The sequence below is a fragment of the Mytilus edulis genome, chromosome 5 (assembly GCF_963676685.1).
Source record: "Mytilus edulis chromosome 5, xbMytEdul2.2, whole genome shotgun sequence".
NCBI classification, from domain to species: Eukaryota; Metazoa; Mollusca; class Bivalvia; order Mytilida; family Mytilidae; genus Mytilus; species Mytilus edulis.
This window is the reverse complement of record NC_092348.1, coordinates 56,764,767-56,780,774: the sequence shown is the minus strand read 5'-3', so window position 1 is coordinate 56,780,774 and position 16,008 is coordinate 56,764,767. Positions and strand designations below refer to the sequence as shown.

The window sequence follows — 16,008 nt, the reverse complement described above, 5'->3', positions numbered from 1 at the left end:
TAAAAACTGATAATTATTACGTAAGTGATTTTTTTACCATGAGTTACTCAAAACCTTTTTTTTCAAGTTCCCTTTGCTTGGAAATTTAGCTGTACCTTGAATTTGTTCTTTGTGGATAATTGTCTAATTCGGGAACCTTACCACACCTCCTTATTATATATGTATTACATGTATCAACTAAATCGGAAGTTCTAAACAAAACCTTTAACTCAAGATTCCAACGGAAATATCCACATACCAAGCGACTAGACATCTTCGGTTTGTCCCCGTTTAAACAGAGAGAGATGCGTTATTATTGCCGATGATACTACCCACCAGAGTCCAAAGAAAGAGAACATAAGCTACTATAAGTAACATTACGGCTTTTAGCAACCACGGATCAAAACGCATACTATAAAGTAATCTATATAAAAAAACTGGCATGCCAATATGCGTTATGTCAAAAAAAAGTAAAAACACAAAAAATACTGAACTCCGAGGAAAATTCAAAAAGGAAAATTCAAAATCAAAAGGCAAAATCAAAAGTCCAAACACATCAAACGAATGGATAACAACTGTCATATTCCTGACTTGGTACAGGCATTCTCTAATGTAGAAAATGGTGGATTGAACCTGGTTTTATAGCTAGCTAAACCTCTCACTTGTATGACAGTCGTATCAAATTCCATTACATTGTCAACGATGCATGAACAAAACAAACATACTCAAAGAGTAAAAAATGTCAAAAATAGGGGTACAGCAGTCAATATTGTCTTAAAAAAAAGTATCATCTTAATATCACTATAAAAACAACAAATGTAACGAAGAAGCACAAAAAGACATACATCAAATTTAACATACTCATTTTGTTTTTCTTATACGACTTAATTTATCTATGTAAAAGTCTACCAATAAAGGATAGAAGGTACCTTTTGAATTTTGTTGTATGTTTTATGTTTTGGCCTTCTATAGACTTTTGGTCTCCAGCGTTTCTAATCATTTTTTTCTTCCGAGAAACATACGTACGTTGTAAGTACGCATGAACTCGATTTCATACGAACAAATGCATACCGACATTTTACCGTAGCAGTAACAGGTAAGAATTTTTCCATGATTATATTGGAATTGAAAAAAATTGAATTGATTAATTAATGATTTGAGTATTGACTGTCCAAGACGAAGATTAAGACTACAACTAATTTGTGTTCAGATACATATTTAAAAAAGTACAGTTATAGAGGTTTCATTTTATTTTCACAGTCGTTAGTTTAAACTTTAAGATATTTAAAATTAAAAAAAAAAAGTTGCAGATTGTACAAGTACATGTAAGCTTGACGTCTTTCAGTCTTTCAAAGAAACGGGAGATTTGTTAAATATCGAGAATATGAAAATCATCATAGTCACTTTGATCATTAATCTTTATTTTACCAATAATGTAATTTATCAATCATGTTAATAATATATGTAAAAAAATCAATAAGATAAAGATTGTTTGCATATTACTTGTCTCAAGACTTACCCATAGACAGGTATAAAATTTGCCGCATTTTCTGGTACAATCCAAAACTTCTTATATAAACTAGTTATCAAAGTTTCTGTTTGAAAATCAGTCATATACATAGATCCCATGATTACATATCATAAATTTAATAATACGGTATGTCCATTTTTTGAAAATTAATCAATTTCAATCATTCAAAATGTAAATTTCATATCTACATTTCATGCAACAATGTTAACCATTTAACCAACATCTATATCACGTTTAATTTTAAGGTAGATGCCTTTGTTTCACGCATATTTCTCTGATGATTAACTTGTTGCGTGCAAGCAATTTTTCAATTACTAGCAAACATTCCAAATATACTTTTTTGTTAAAATCAAATAAAAGTGGAGACGACCTTCGTAGCCTATACGGCCATCACTCAAACTATGTTTCAATTTTTAAAAACCTGAATCAATGATTTTGTCATTAAAATTGATTTTCCATTCTTGTAAAGATCAGATTTTATTTGAACAGTCCTGGAAAGGATTGTTTTATGTTGTCGTCAACTAATATATCTCCTCTTCCCCAAGATCAAGTGCTCTACAAAATCTCGACGCGACTGCATGTTTAGCGCTTAAGAACGACAGTGCGAACAGGTAATGATAATTTATTACAACTCTGCGAACAATCTCGGTGCGATTTTGGCACGAAAAGTAAATCTCAATTTCTCGTTAATTCATATTTATTTCATTTAAATAAGCCATTAATCAAATGGAGTTTAATTGAAAGTGCATCTTGCAGAATGAAAGATTGCAGATTTACGGGACACAGACTTCTTTATTTGGCGCATCTTTTGGTCATTTATTGAAAGGAAATATCTTTATTTTAAGAATATTTAGAAGTATACATGTATTTTGTGTAGACTCTGGCGATCAATTGGTACAGAATTTCAGATTTTATCAATGTTACGAAGTATTCATGTATTTGATGTAGAATGTGGTCATCAATTGATAGAGATTTTCAGAATTTTCAAAATGTATAGAAGTATACATGTATTTGGTGTAGATTTTGGTCATCAACAGTTCATTACAAATGTATGTTTAATATGTTCATTATTTTGATGATAGTCCAATGCCTGGACTTATTTCAATAAAATATATTACTTATCAACTGATATAAAATTTCATAATTTTAAACATGTATAGAAGTAAACACGTCTTTGGTGTAGATCTTGTTTAATTTATAGAGAATTTCAGAATTTTAATACTGGATACTGAGAAGTATTTCTGTATTTGGCGTATGTATAGAAGTGTAACATGTATTTGTATAAATTGTGGTCATCATTTGAAAGACATTTTCAGAACTTTCAGAATGTATGTATACGTGTATTTGGTGTAGACTTTGGTCATCAATTAAAAGAGAATTTCAGAATTTAAAGGAATATGTAGAAGTAAAATATATGCTTTTGGTGCAGACTTTGGTCAACAGTTGATAGAGAATTTCAGAAATTTAAAAATATTTAGCAGTGTTCATGTACTTGGTGTAGATTTTGGTCATCTAATGTTAGAGAATTCCAGAATTTTAAGAATGTAACGAAGTTAACATGTATTTGGTGTAGACTTTACATTATAAAACTAATAATCATTGATAGTGACAGCTCGATAAAGCACATGTCCAAATTTTGACAATGTCTGGAACAGGTAACAGACTTGTTAAAAAAGTCAGAATAGCAGAACTAAATAATGACATATCATTCACGAAATCAAACCCTTTTGAAAAACCATTGTTTACATACGTGTTGTAAATTAGAACGTTAAAGCATGATATGCAAAGGTAAATAAAGCATTTCAAAATGGTTTCACAAAACGGTCCAGACAACAGGGGAGGTTACCCATTTTTTTCTTTGATCGTTCAAAATTGAAGTCGAGAGACAAATATAAATATCGGCGTGGGGTGTTTGTCTAAGATGTTTACTTCTTGTTTCATTCAACTCTTGCGTAACACTCTAGATTCGAATATGAACACCAGCAAAGATGTTTCAAACGAAAATTTAAGATGAATGAACTCAGAAATGAAATAAGCGCTTCATAAATATCACTTGAATAAAATTTAAAAAAAATTAATCTAGGAACGAATCTTTTTATCAAACACTTGCGGATTTCAAAAATCTTTTTATAAATAGCAGGATATATGGGGTAAATGTCAATGAAATGGTCTTATAAACAACAATAAAAAATTGTCTGAACAATAATTATGTCACAGGAATAGAAGAGTTGGAACTATATTTTACTGCAAGGCCCACTATCCAAGATATGCTGTAATTTCAAAGTTCACAAATGAAATAAAACAACAACATTAAGATATAACAAACAGTACATATTAGCGAGGTTTCTGTATAGTTTTTTTTTTTTGGACTTGTGGCGTATCACAACTTTCCTCCTTTGGTAAGAATAAAAACAAGTAATAAAAACAACGCATACAATAAACATTCAGAACAGGAGAAGCACTTAACTGTATTTGTCGATTTAATGAATAAAAAAAGTATAAGCAAAACAACTGTTAACTGTTTGAATAATTTTAATATGCCGTCCTACTTTCTAATAACGGTGGCTGAACTTCATTATTTCATATAGCAACGTCATGAAGAGCAAGACGACGAAAAGTGACAAAAATCCCCCAAAAAAACAAAATTTACCAAATTTCTTAAAAATAAAAAAATAAAATAAAAGTGATATTCGACGACACGGCGCCATCGGTGTTGAAGAAATGTGAAGTGGATTTTTCCATGAGTATCAATTTAACACCCGTTATAAGATGAGTAAAGGAACGCTTTACTCGCGATTTAATTAGAGATGTTCCGTGTACATCTGAAGGTGTATGAATTTTCAGCACCTGTGTAAAATACCGTACACCAGATAACTAATATCATTCCATGTTTAACGCAACGACACAAGAATTTTAAAGTTGAAATAGAACATATTACTTGTTTGTTTTTTATTCCAAAAAGATTATCATTTATAATGCTTTTATGACAATGTTCATGTTCTCGAAGAAAGTTTCAAGGAGATTTTCGTGATGAATTATCATAACAAGGTAATTTTGGAAAGCATTTTCAATTACACTAAGTGCTATGTCAATAATTTCTACTGTACACACTTGAGACTGTCAATATTTGTTTACTTTTAAAAAATAAAAAGACATTTTTACTTCATGTTCGACATTGTAATTACAAAATTGATTCGAAAACTTGAGCTTAGATCAAAAAGGTTACCTTAATAAGGAATTCGAAAAATTTTCAATGGGAAAAATAATTCAGGTTACTCTAACTTACATTGCAGAAATGATACAAAATTGCTTATAAACACTTTTTTATACATTCTATTTTTAGTTTTTCTGATGCTCGCGGTGGTGGTGAGATTTTCTTTATACTGGCATTCCAGGCGATCAGTTTTGAATTTTTATAACTGGAAAATTAGAGAAAACTGAACAGCTAAAAAAAAATATGAAATATCTGACATTATAGACATTCGTACATTTTGTTATTCTTCGTTTCAATGTATTTTTTTTCAATATAGAAATGAAAAAACTAAAATTATAGAGATTAAGACTCTATACTGTTCTTACCTTAAAAAATCGAGTTCCCGATTTTATGACAAAGTTTTAAATTCTTTGTGTAATTTCAACCTAAGATCCAATCTACCCATGATCCCTTTATTCAATACAAATAAGTCAGTGCATAACAAAATAATTGAAAGCCAATTAGTCCCCAACAATAGGTATCAGTTTGTATATTATACGTATTTGTTTTTGTGATATAAACAAATGCATAATAATAGGTTAGCGTTAGGAAATAGATCAATTTTATGTAGGTAAAATCCAATACCTTTGTTGTCTTTAATTTACAAACCAAAATGTGTCAAGTTTCTAAGGGCACTGGGTAAAAAGGCCGCTATTTACAAGGTAAACATAACAAATAAAATTTAAAGTAATTTAAAAATTAATTAAATTACAAAGTTACTTTTGGCAGTCGCGCGGGAAAATATCTTGCACATTTCAATTAATTTTGGCAGTAAATTCGTTTTATATCAACCGGATATTTTCTTTGAATGCAAATGCACCCTGCAAATTCCTAGATGATGCAGCCTTTTGATTATCTGACTTTTCCTAGCTATTATGATATTCATCGCCTCGAGCAACAAATGCATCTAAAGAAGTATATCTCTTCTGTTTATTACTCATTTATGTGTTTATGGATGAATATCCAAGGGGTTGATCTTTATCAAAAGTATATCGGACCTCGCAAACGTCAAAATAAGGTTCTCGGTCATAAAACTTTACTCAGTTCTCGAAGTACAAAATCTTTCATCGAAACGCCAAATCTAGTAATCTAATTGGTTGATTTCTGAGTGTTAACCGAACTCGACATTTTTATGACTGTAGGGCAAGATACAACAGCATAAGCACTGTTTTCTGCTATACGATCTCTTTCTTAGTGTTTCTGCGTGTTCAATCAGATCACATATTGTTACTTAATGATATTTGCTTTCTTGTAATGATTTATATGTATTGATCTCTGCTGCTTATCATTTGTCATGTTGTAAATATGTTTTTCGTTGCTATAGCATATATATGCTTTTTGCAATAAAGTATTCATTCATTAGTGTTTCATGACAGTTTTCGAATGTATATTCACAGCATACCTGTTCACAATTATAGGACATCTCTCTCACAAGCAAATAGACCCTTAAAGTAAAATATAAAGGCACACACAACATTTTATTTTACATTATCAGGCTCATTTTCAAATCCATAACATGAATTCTAAAAAGCTTGAAAGTATTGATCAGCTGCAGTGCCTCAACTTAGAGACTACGACCCATTGCTGTATCCGCGTTGCTTGCATTTTTGCAAGACAACTTTGAATGTAAATGGCTGATCTTTTCAATTTTGGTTCTTATTATAGCAACCGAAAAATGGATCTTAACAGAAATTGAAATATTGTAGATGGTCGTGTACTTTATCTAAATCTTGAAAGCATTTGATGCAAATACTTTTTGTTTAAAGTTACAATCTGGCTTTAGGACAGCTGTGTAAAATACAACTAAATTAAGGTAAAGAGGTAAACTAAATCATATTTATCACGTACAATGTGTTTTCAGGTAATTCAAGTGGCAATGTGTTCTCCCGGAATTCAAATATCGATATGTTCTCCCGGAATTCAATTTATCCATATGTTTTCTCAGTATTCAAATATCAAAGTGTTCTTTTAGAATTCAGATAACAAAACGTGTTCCCTCTGAATTCAAATAAATGTATACAAATATTAATGTGGTCTCCCAGAATTCAAACATCAAAGTGTTCTCACTGAATTCAAATATCAATGTGTTCTCCCAGAATTTAAAAGTTAAAAACTTACCCAGCAGAAAATTATATTCCTTTCACCTCAAGTGTCAAACATCTTTTTAATCTCTATATTTTTGACAGTTTGTGTCGTGTTAATTATTTTATTTTAACCTTGTATTGAAAAAACTTTGGGTTCAGTTTTGCACACCTTGTACCTACCATGTTCAGTCGACCAATAATTAGAATTTGAAACAATATTATTATTTCAGTAACGATAAGAGTCACTTGGATTTTAAAATATTTGTAATGACATATATATTCAAGTTATAAAATTATGTAAATTGACTCAGAGAAATAGGATTTCAATTGCTACAATTATTGTCTCGCCAAGGTTTTCCTTTTGTTATATTTTCGGTGTCAATAGCTTTAAAATGTTGATTTTTGGATTTCCGATAACTACTCAATCAAAGATTTAATAGTATTCGTCATTGCCAAACTAATATTTTTGATTCATTTTATATTTCTTTGTCGGAGTTGACGATTGCTTTGCACTTCTGATTTAATATCGGATACTTGTTACTTTTTTATTCATTGATTTTCTTTGTTCAATTCAAAATTATTGATACTGTGAAAAAGATATTGTATCTTCCCTATAACGAATTTATTATGTACTGACACTGCATGTCTACTAACAATTCATTCACTTTTGGTCTCTCTATATTCGAGAAACCGATTTAGCCAATTTCACTATTTATCTTTACAAGTATGCCCAATTAGTTTTTGATATTCATGTAAGTATGTCTTTAACTGTACGAAGGCGTCTTTAAATTGGAAAAAAAATCAGTTTATGTTTAATCAAATTGCAAATTTTAAGCATTAAAGAGAGAGATCCTACACATCATATACTGCAGATAATAAAATTATGTTTGGAATTTGCTGTTAATTTACACTAAAATAAAATCCAAGACGATTAAAAATTGTTGTGAACATGAAATTGACAGGATTCTCTTGAAGTTACTTTATGTATATGGAACCGTCGTATAATCTAACTTTTAAGGGAAATAGACAAGAAAATATCTATACATACCATACATAGTTTAGTCAGATTACATGTAGCTTGTTAAAAATACATCAGATTATTTTAGTAAAATTTGAATAAAACGATTGAAAAAATTGTTAGTTCATTTATTAACCTTCAAGTCTATCTTGATTTGATATACTCAATACATTTGAATTAAAAGAAACAACGATTCTATTTGAAATTTTGACTTGTTTAAAAAAGAGTTATATATATCCAGCAAAGAATTTTAAGTTGAGGGCTGTTTTAAAAAAAATTTCACATCTTGTCTAAACGAGAGGCTACTTGAGCTAGTTCTTCAAATAGACCATCATCCCGAACATGCATGAACTATTTGCCACTGGACGTTTAGCAACCAACAATCAATCAATTAAATATACCATTTTTATAGTGGTGATGAGTTAATTCTATTGCTGCTCGCTCACGTATTATAGCTAACGTCCTTTATTATTTAAATGAATTGGTTCAATTTGAAGAATCAAACTTTGAGAGAAGGAGTTCATCAAACAACGCTTAACTGATCAAACGTATTGAAAATAATAGTATGAACGAAAATCGACATATTTGCGAACTAAGCATTGTTTCCAACTTCGATAAATTTGTCTTTTGCGTATTCTAAATTTACACCAGTAAAATGTAACCTATTGAAAAATTATGATTTGCCCTTTAATACCTTTACTACTGAAAAATAAGCCATATTTTACGTTGACCATTACAATTTTTTTAGTCTTTGAGCGCTAGACGTGTTTATAATCTAAAAAATGCAATTTTAGAAATTTCATCAATAAAAATATATTGCATTTTTACGCTTTGAAACATTGTTCTCTACGTTGCAACAATAATTACCATCTTATGTATATTCCTACTCACAAGTACAATAAATGCATAATAATTATTGAATTATGAAGTTGACAGTTGACAGTTGTCAAAAGAGAAAGAAGGAAAATAATTTCACCTACCTCGAACATACCCAAGGATCTTATTTTTCAATTTGGCAATTTTCCTTCATAATAAAAATATTACATCTATATATTTCAGATAAATTTCTTGAGGTATCAATAAACCATATCAGATAAAATCTTCAATCGATTTAATGGAACACGAAAATTTCATTAAATCTCATAGTAATACCTTAAAACGTTATTGTTTATTGATTATTGGTAGGAATTAAACTAGGTTTTAGAAGAAAGAGTTAGTTATGTTACACAAATGTTGACTTTGACAGGTATATATTATTAAGTAACTTTTAACGTGACTTTTGATATACATGAAGGTATTGAATATTACCTACCTTATCAAAAATGACAGGAAAATTTGATAAACAATAATTAAAGACGGTGTCAAAGGCACTCGTATATACAGAACGTCTCAGGAAATATTTGTCGGTCCTCTTTTTCTTGAAAACTTTTACTTATTTCATTTTGAATTTTTGAGTTGCTGTGCCAATGTTCAATTCATTTAATTGCAAAGCGAGGTTGTATACGGATATGTTAGGCAGTTATGTTATCACATTTTTATTCTGATAGAAAGTAATGGTACATAATATGCACGTAGAACATCCAAGATACAAGTACACATTGATCATGATGTATAATCTTGTGTTTTTGGCAATTCTGATAAAAGAGTTATTTCTTGCTTGAAAAAAATGGGCTTTTACGAAGAAAGAAAAAAACACTTGTCGTTTAGTTGATCGTATTTGTAAGCTGAATTGATATGTGTACCCTTACTATCACGATAACACTTGTGATATGTGACCCATAGCTTCGTTTGTGTAAGCAGGATAAAAAAATAATCTTTCTAGAACATGAAAAAAATAGAACTTGGGAATAGATTATCCTTTTTTAACATTATTTAATAGCATGCTTAAATGTTTTATTGAGATAATTGACAAGAGCAGTTTTAAAATAAAAATAAAGGCAACAGTGTTTACTTACATTATCTTTCTAATCTTGGACTGGCACTTTTTCTTCACATATAGAATAAGCGTCAAGGGGGTACCCAGTCGACGTCGCTCTTGATTAGCTGATGAAATACTCCTACACTTTTTCCCAAGTTTTATTACTTCTTTTGAATCTATATCTTCACTACGTCCCACTTCAGATATAGTTTCAAAGTCGATTGTATTTTGCGAGCGTTTACAATGTCTATCCATAATATCAGAGTTTTGCACAGTCGTCTGTAAGGGTAACGATTTGCTAGCGTCATCTTTTATTTTTGTCCCCCTTTCTTGATCCTGAGCTTTCTGGTTGTCGTTTGTAACACATGGTACATCCGAAAAAATATCTAAGACTTGCTCATTGGATAAAATTGGGTTATGACATTTCAAATCCTGAGAACTTGACATATTATTCGTACATGCAGAACTGAATAAAATTGTTTGTGGTTTTTTAACTAACTGTACAATTCCATGGTCATTTTCGGTATTCTTTGTGTCTGAGGAACAGACGGAGTTAAAATCATGTGTTTCAGATTTATCTGAGGCAATAGCTTTATTTTTGTACAAATTTTTTCCGGGAAAGTTTTCTTGTATTTGCGACGATTCCATTGTATAATCATTAGGATGATAAGATGTTTCAGAATTTGGGTTTAGTTCTGTACTCTTATATTCGCAACTATCAATTTCATTCTTGTCGAGTTTGTTTTCTTTTTCAGAACTATCAGTTATTGTATAAATAGATTTTTCTGTACATGTTTCTTTTGAACTGTTCATGTGGGGATTGTCTGTATCCTGCATGTTTGTTATTGCAAAATTTCTGGAAGACGTTAAACTTTGATTATGGTCTGTTTGGTCAAAAGTTGTGGTATCAGGAACATTAGGTAGATTATTTCCGTTGGCTTTCTCAGTTTCTGAAATTGGTAGAGTAGAGGTTGATTTGGTTTTGTCACCAAGAGATTGACATTCATCGGATTTATTATCAACTTCATTGACTTCTGCTTCCAAAACAATTGGTACAACACTATTTTTGCAGCAAACTGAACTTGTACAGATAGAATTATCCCAACAACTGGCATTTGATTCCAAATGATTATGAGTATCAGATTGCAGCATTCCCTCTGTATTTCTGATATCTCCAATTTGATTAACTATGTTCTTGCAGCAAATCAAACTTTTACAATTAGAATCGTCACAGAAATCGGATTGACTATCCAGTTTATCAAGATTATCGAATTTTGACAAACTTCTCTTATTCTCTTGTACCGGATGCACACTAGCTTTGCAACAAACTGAGGTCAAACAATCAGGATGATTAAGAAGAGAGGAATTTTGTTTGTTCAACTCATTCAGACTATCAAAGTGTGGTGAGTGTTTACTTTCTTCTATAGGATGAACACTATTGATGCAGCAGACACAACTAGAACAATCATAATTGTCTGCATTAAACGTTTTGTAAAATGCAGGACAGCTTCGACTTCGCCTCGACAGTTCTTCATGTTTTGCAGGTGATGGACTAACGCAGTTCCGTTTTCTAATGATAATATTCCGAAGTCTACTTCTACCTTTTCGTTCTTGCTTAGGTTTTATGACATTCGTGGTCTGTTCGTTTAATTCACTGTTTGTGGTTTCGATTTGATTCTCAGATTCACTGTCTTGTTGTTGTTTATCCAGACTGTCCAAATTGCTGCTATACGATGTCTTGTCAGAAAGTTGCCAAAATGTTCCAGTAGATTTGGTATGAAATTTGCTCTTTATATCTTTTTCATCTTTTTCGTCTGTATTTATTTCATGACTATCTAACTCTCGGGGACTTTTGTTTGTTTGAACATGGCAATCAACATTGTGAACATAAACTCGTTCTCTAAACTTCTGTTCATCTTGTTCGGAATCGTATGGAACATATCGTAAATCCTGTTGAGATGAAGATTGTGACGTGTTATGATATTCCATATTTATATTGTTTTTGGTACTTTGAAGATTATTTTCATCCATGTTTTCATCACATGAATTATAATTACTGTGTGTAGATGGTTTCATTTGATTTTGTGATGTTTGGTGTCCAGTCCTGTCAGGTTGGGAACTAGTATTGTCATATTGGTCGTAAGATTGTGAATGTTCCTCGATAATCTCTGTATTACTATTACTATTTACCAAGCTACCATTACAAGTCTCTAAATTTTGTGAAGCAACAACAGATTGAACATAGATAGTTTTAGAGTTGTTTGGGGTCAAAATCGAGGCTTCATGATTTCCATTCTCAAAGGAATCCGTTTTCGAGGACAAACTGTGAGTTTTCTGTATATTTGAACGATATGTAATATCATTTTGAATGTCAAATGAATATTGCTGAGGAGAACTGCCATGAAGATGATCACTACTTTCTAAAATGCCATCCTTAGTATATAATTTTTCTACTATATCCATTGACCGAACATACATTTGTTGAGGTGTATCTGTGTTCAAAAACGACGTTGATTGATCATGTTTGGTATTCTCACAGTCCTCAGTATTCAGGGAGTTGATTTCGGTATTAATATTTGAACAATGTTTACTATCGTATTGATTATCAGATTGTGATTTTTGTAGATCATTTTCTTCCAATTTTTCTTTATCATTTTTATTATATGTTAAGCTTCCATCGATATTCTCTAAATGTTTTACTGTAATCCCAGACCGAGCATTACTTTGATGAGGGGTATCTGTGTTTAAAAACGATGTTTCTTTGTAATGTTTAATATTCTCAGAGTCATCAGTGTTCTGGAACCTAATTTCGGTATTAATATTTGAATAATGTGTGCTTTCATATTGGTTAACAGATTGGGATTTTTGTAGATCGGTTTCTTCGATATTTTTTGGATTATTTTTACTATTTATCAAGCTGTCATTGATTGTCGTCTCTTCATATTCTGTTCTAGCTTCAGATTGTGCATACATTTCTTTGGAGGTATCTGTGTTCGAAAACGATGTTTCATTCGTATTTTTTGAATGATCAAAGTCATCATTTTCTAATGACCTTATTTCTGTTATGTTAAATTTGGAAAATAGAGTACCGCTATCTTGGTTGTCAGATTGTGATTGCTGTGGAGCACCTTCTTCAAAATTTATTGCTTCATATTCGCTATTTATAAAGCTGCCATCGTTAGTCTCTAAATTTTCTGTAGTTATCCAAGGTTGAACATCAATTTGCTTAGAAGTATCTGTATCAAAAACTGAGGTTTCATTAGCAAGTTTTAAATTATCAAGGTCATGGACATTTTGGGACCCAATGTCGGCAGTTATTATATTTGAACGATCAGCATTTCGAACATGTTTCGCAGATGAAGGTCGTCTATGAAATTGCTCTATTCTGTCATTGTGCATATTACTGTGCTTTAGATTTTTAATTTTTCTATACATTTTATCTTTATGACTAATAGTTTCAGCTGATTTCGGGCGTCTATAGAGTCGTTCTATTTTATCAATATCTTTAGTACCTGTATAGCTTAAATTAAAATCCTCTTCTGTGTCATTATCTCTACTAGATGAATAATTTACACGCGTATTAGCACTAAGATCTGGATCAGCCAGATCACGACTAAACTTTGGATGTGCATCTTGATGTCTCGACATATCCAGCTCAGGAGAGGGCGCACTTGGAACGTTTATTTCTTCGTCATTCAATGCCATGGCGAATAAGCAAAGTACACTGGCAGTATTTCGTAATCCTTTATATATAGCACATCATTCCTTTTATTTGTATGGCTTATGGCATCAAGACTATGCTCAAAAGATAGTTATATCTGATTGAACATTTTTCCCACAAGGGTTATCACCGTACAAATTTATAAATCCCTTTCAGTTAAGAAAAGGGCTTACCACGTATGACATCCAATATCTCGAACAGGAACATAAGGAATAGCACTGATAACAATCCTGATTTTTTTAGGTTCTTTCCATAGCATATTACAAGTGATATATGCCTTGACACTGTGTTATCGTTAATCGCAAATCAAACACATGGTATTCTTTTTATAGCTTTATAAATCCGATTACTAGTAATCCAAAACATAAAATCTGCTTTCCAACTTTTGATCTGTTTATGTCATACATAAATACATTTCCCTCAATGTACTGAACCTCAGTATTTCTACGTTTGAACACAGTATATGCTTATCCAAATCAAAGAGGTTGTTATTTTTTGCGCAGACGACTGTTTCCGTGTTTCCATTTTTCACTTGTCAAACTAATTGCATGTTTTGAATTAAAAAAAATATGTAATCGGGAAAGACGAAATGTTTCCCTCTTTGTTCTAAACCTCCGTAGCTAACAGTTTCAGCTAGTTATTTGCTTATCCAAATGAATGTTTCCGCGCAAACGACTGTTTCCATGTTAATATTTTGCACTTGTCAAACTAAAGTGCATGTTTCGAATAAAAAGATTTGTAATTGAGAAAGGCAAAATGTCTATCTTAGGGAGTTCAATTATGAAATATCTTTTTTGTTTTATTTAAATTGCTGAAATGAATACAAGATGATCGGACCAAAGGAAGGCACGGTCGCGTGTGGCGAGCACTGTTGGTCGAGTGACTCCATTTAACAACGGTGATCCAACTCATATTCAATCTCATTAAATTAAAGTTGGGTTAATTAGGATCAATTGTTTTTCTTCAGTTTAATCATTTGTATTAAATGATATGATATTTAATATAAATAACTGGTTCATGTTGTCAGTTAAAAAGATAGCATAACCTCTTTCCACGCGAGATATTAAATGCAATGGTTTGTTTATAATCTAGCTTTGTTATAATGTAACATATTTTGGCAAACTATGAAACACCTTCAGCATTATAGTCATACATAAAGAATAGATGTCAGTCATAAAAAGTTTATATTATAACAGTTACGTATATTGAAAGCTTGTCTGTGTAATAACCATGACTACCAGTGTATGTGGTACACACTGAAGTAGGCCTAGGGTTATAAGATCTTTATTTTTTCATTGCGTTTTTTTTTTTAATGTCTGTGTCTTACAAATTGTACTGTATGCTATATACACACGCACTATTTTGCATTAACAAAATAAACGTTTTAACAGGAAATTAACACACATAAGTAGTGGACATATATGGAAAATCAGAAGGAAATAGATTACGTGTTTAAACAAATAATAATATTAACATGTATAAAAACAATCGTATTCAATATTTGTTGTTTGTAGATAGAATTTTGATTCTAATATATATTGTAACCTGTTTCTTTTCCATTTCATAATTGATGAAAAGTATAAGTTCAAACAGAACTGTGAAAGGGGCTCATTTCAATACGCATTGAACTTGTGTTTCATATTTTCAAAAGGCCAAACATTATAACTGATATAAATTTTAAGACTTTGTACTGAGATTATGAAAAACCGGTATTTTATCTGTATGTGGAATCGTAAATAAAAATAATCGTTTGAAATATTTACCTTTTATGTTTTTTATATTTCGATTAAAAGTTTCATTTTCAACAACTTTTACAGTTTAATCTCTCCATAACTATTACCATTTAAATGCGAGAAACTGCTGACGGGTGCAGAATAGTCATTTTAGCCAATTAAATATTGTTTTGTTTGTCAATAACATTTTACTTCTCTTTTAGAAAATTAAGTAACGGAAATCATAAATATTTTACATGCTAGAATGGGCAACATGAAGCAAACTCGACATCTAGGATGACCTCATGTGCTCTGTAAAAAGGAGCACACTCTTGCTCCGCCCGGGCCCAGAAAGTTAGAATAATTTTACTGCAAAATATCTTTCAAACTATGTATACTTATTGTCAAATCGTGTAAATATTACATTTTTTTCTAAACGTTGATAAATCAAATATGAATTTGTAATTGCTAGATTCTTTACTCTACTGAGATAAACTCATCACAGGTATCAGGGTCACAATTGTGTACGCTAGAAGTGCGTTTCGTCTACAGAAGACTCATGCATTAGTGACGCACGAATACAAAAAGTCAAATATACCATTAAGTTCAAGAGCATTCAGGACAAAAAATTCCGAAAGGTTTTGACCAATAATGCTACGGTAATCTCTTCCAGGCGCAGAAAATCCTTAGTGTCTCGAATAAACCAATATGTGGACGAATTAAAGGACAAGATGATTTAAAGATCATTGTTCAGTGTATATTTTCGTCATACTTTAAAACATACAGCCAATT

The 16,008-nt window shown here is 31.1% G+C and overlaps 1 protein-coding gene across 8 annotated transcripts in view; it reads right to left on the bottom strand.

The window, feature by feature from the left end:
• Positions 1-14,243, bottom strand: part of LOC139524001 (uncharacterized protein MAL13P1.304-like) — a 40,158-nt gene extending 25,915 nt beyond the window's left edge. For 2 of the 8 annotated variants that reach the window (XM_071318510.1, XM_071318512.1), the window contains exon 1: positions 9,821-14,094. In XM_071318510.1, coding sequence (XP_071174611.1) covers positions 9,821-13,488 — 3,668 coding nt within the window. In that variant the 5' untranslated portion in view covers positions 13,489-14,094. Of the gene's footprint in view, positions 1-9,820 lie in introns of all 8 variants that reach the window. The other 6 variants (XM_071318513.1, XM_071318516.1, XM_071318517.1 and 3 more) reach the window with 5 other exon arrangements.
• Between the last annotated feature and the right edge of the window lie 1,765 nt (positions 14,244-16,008).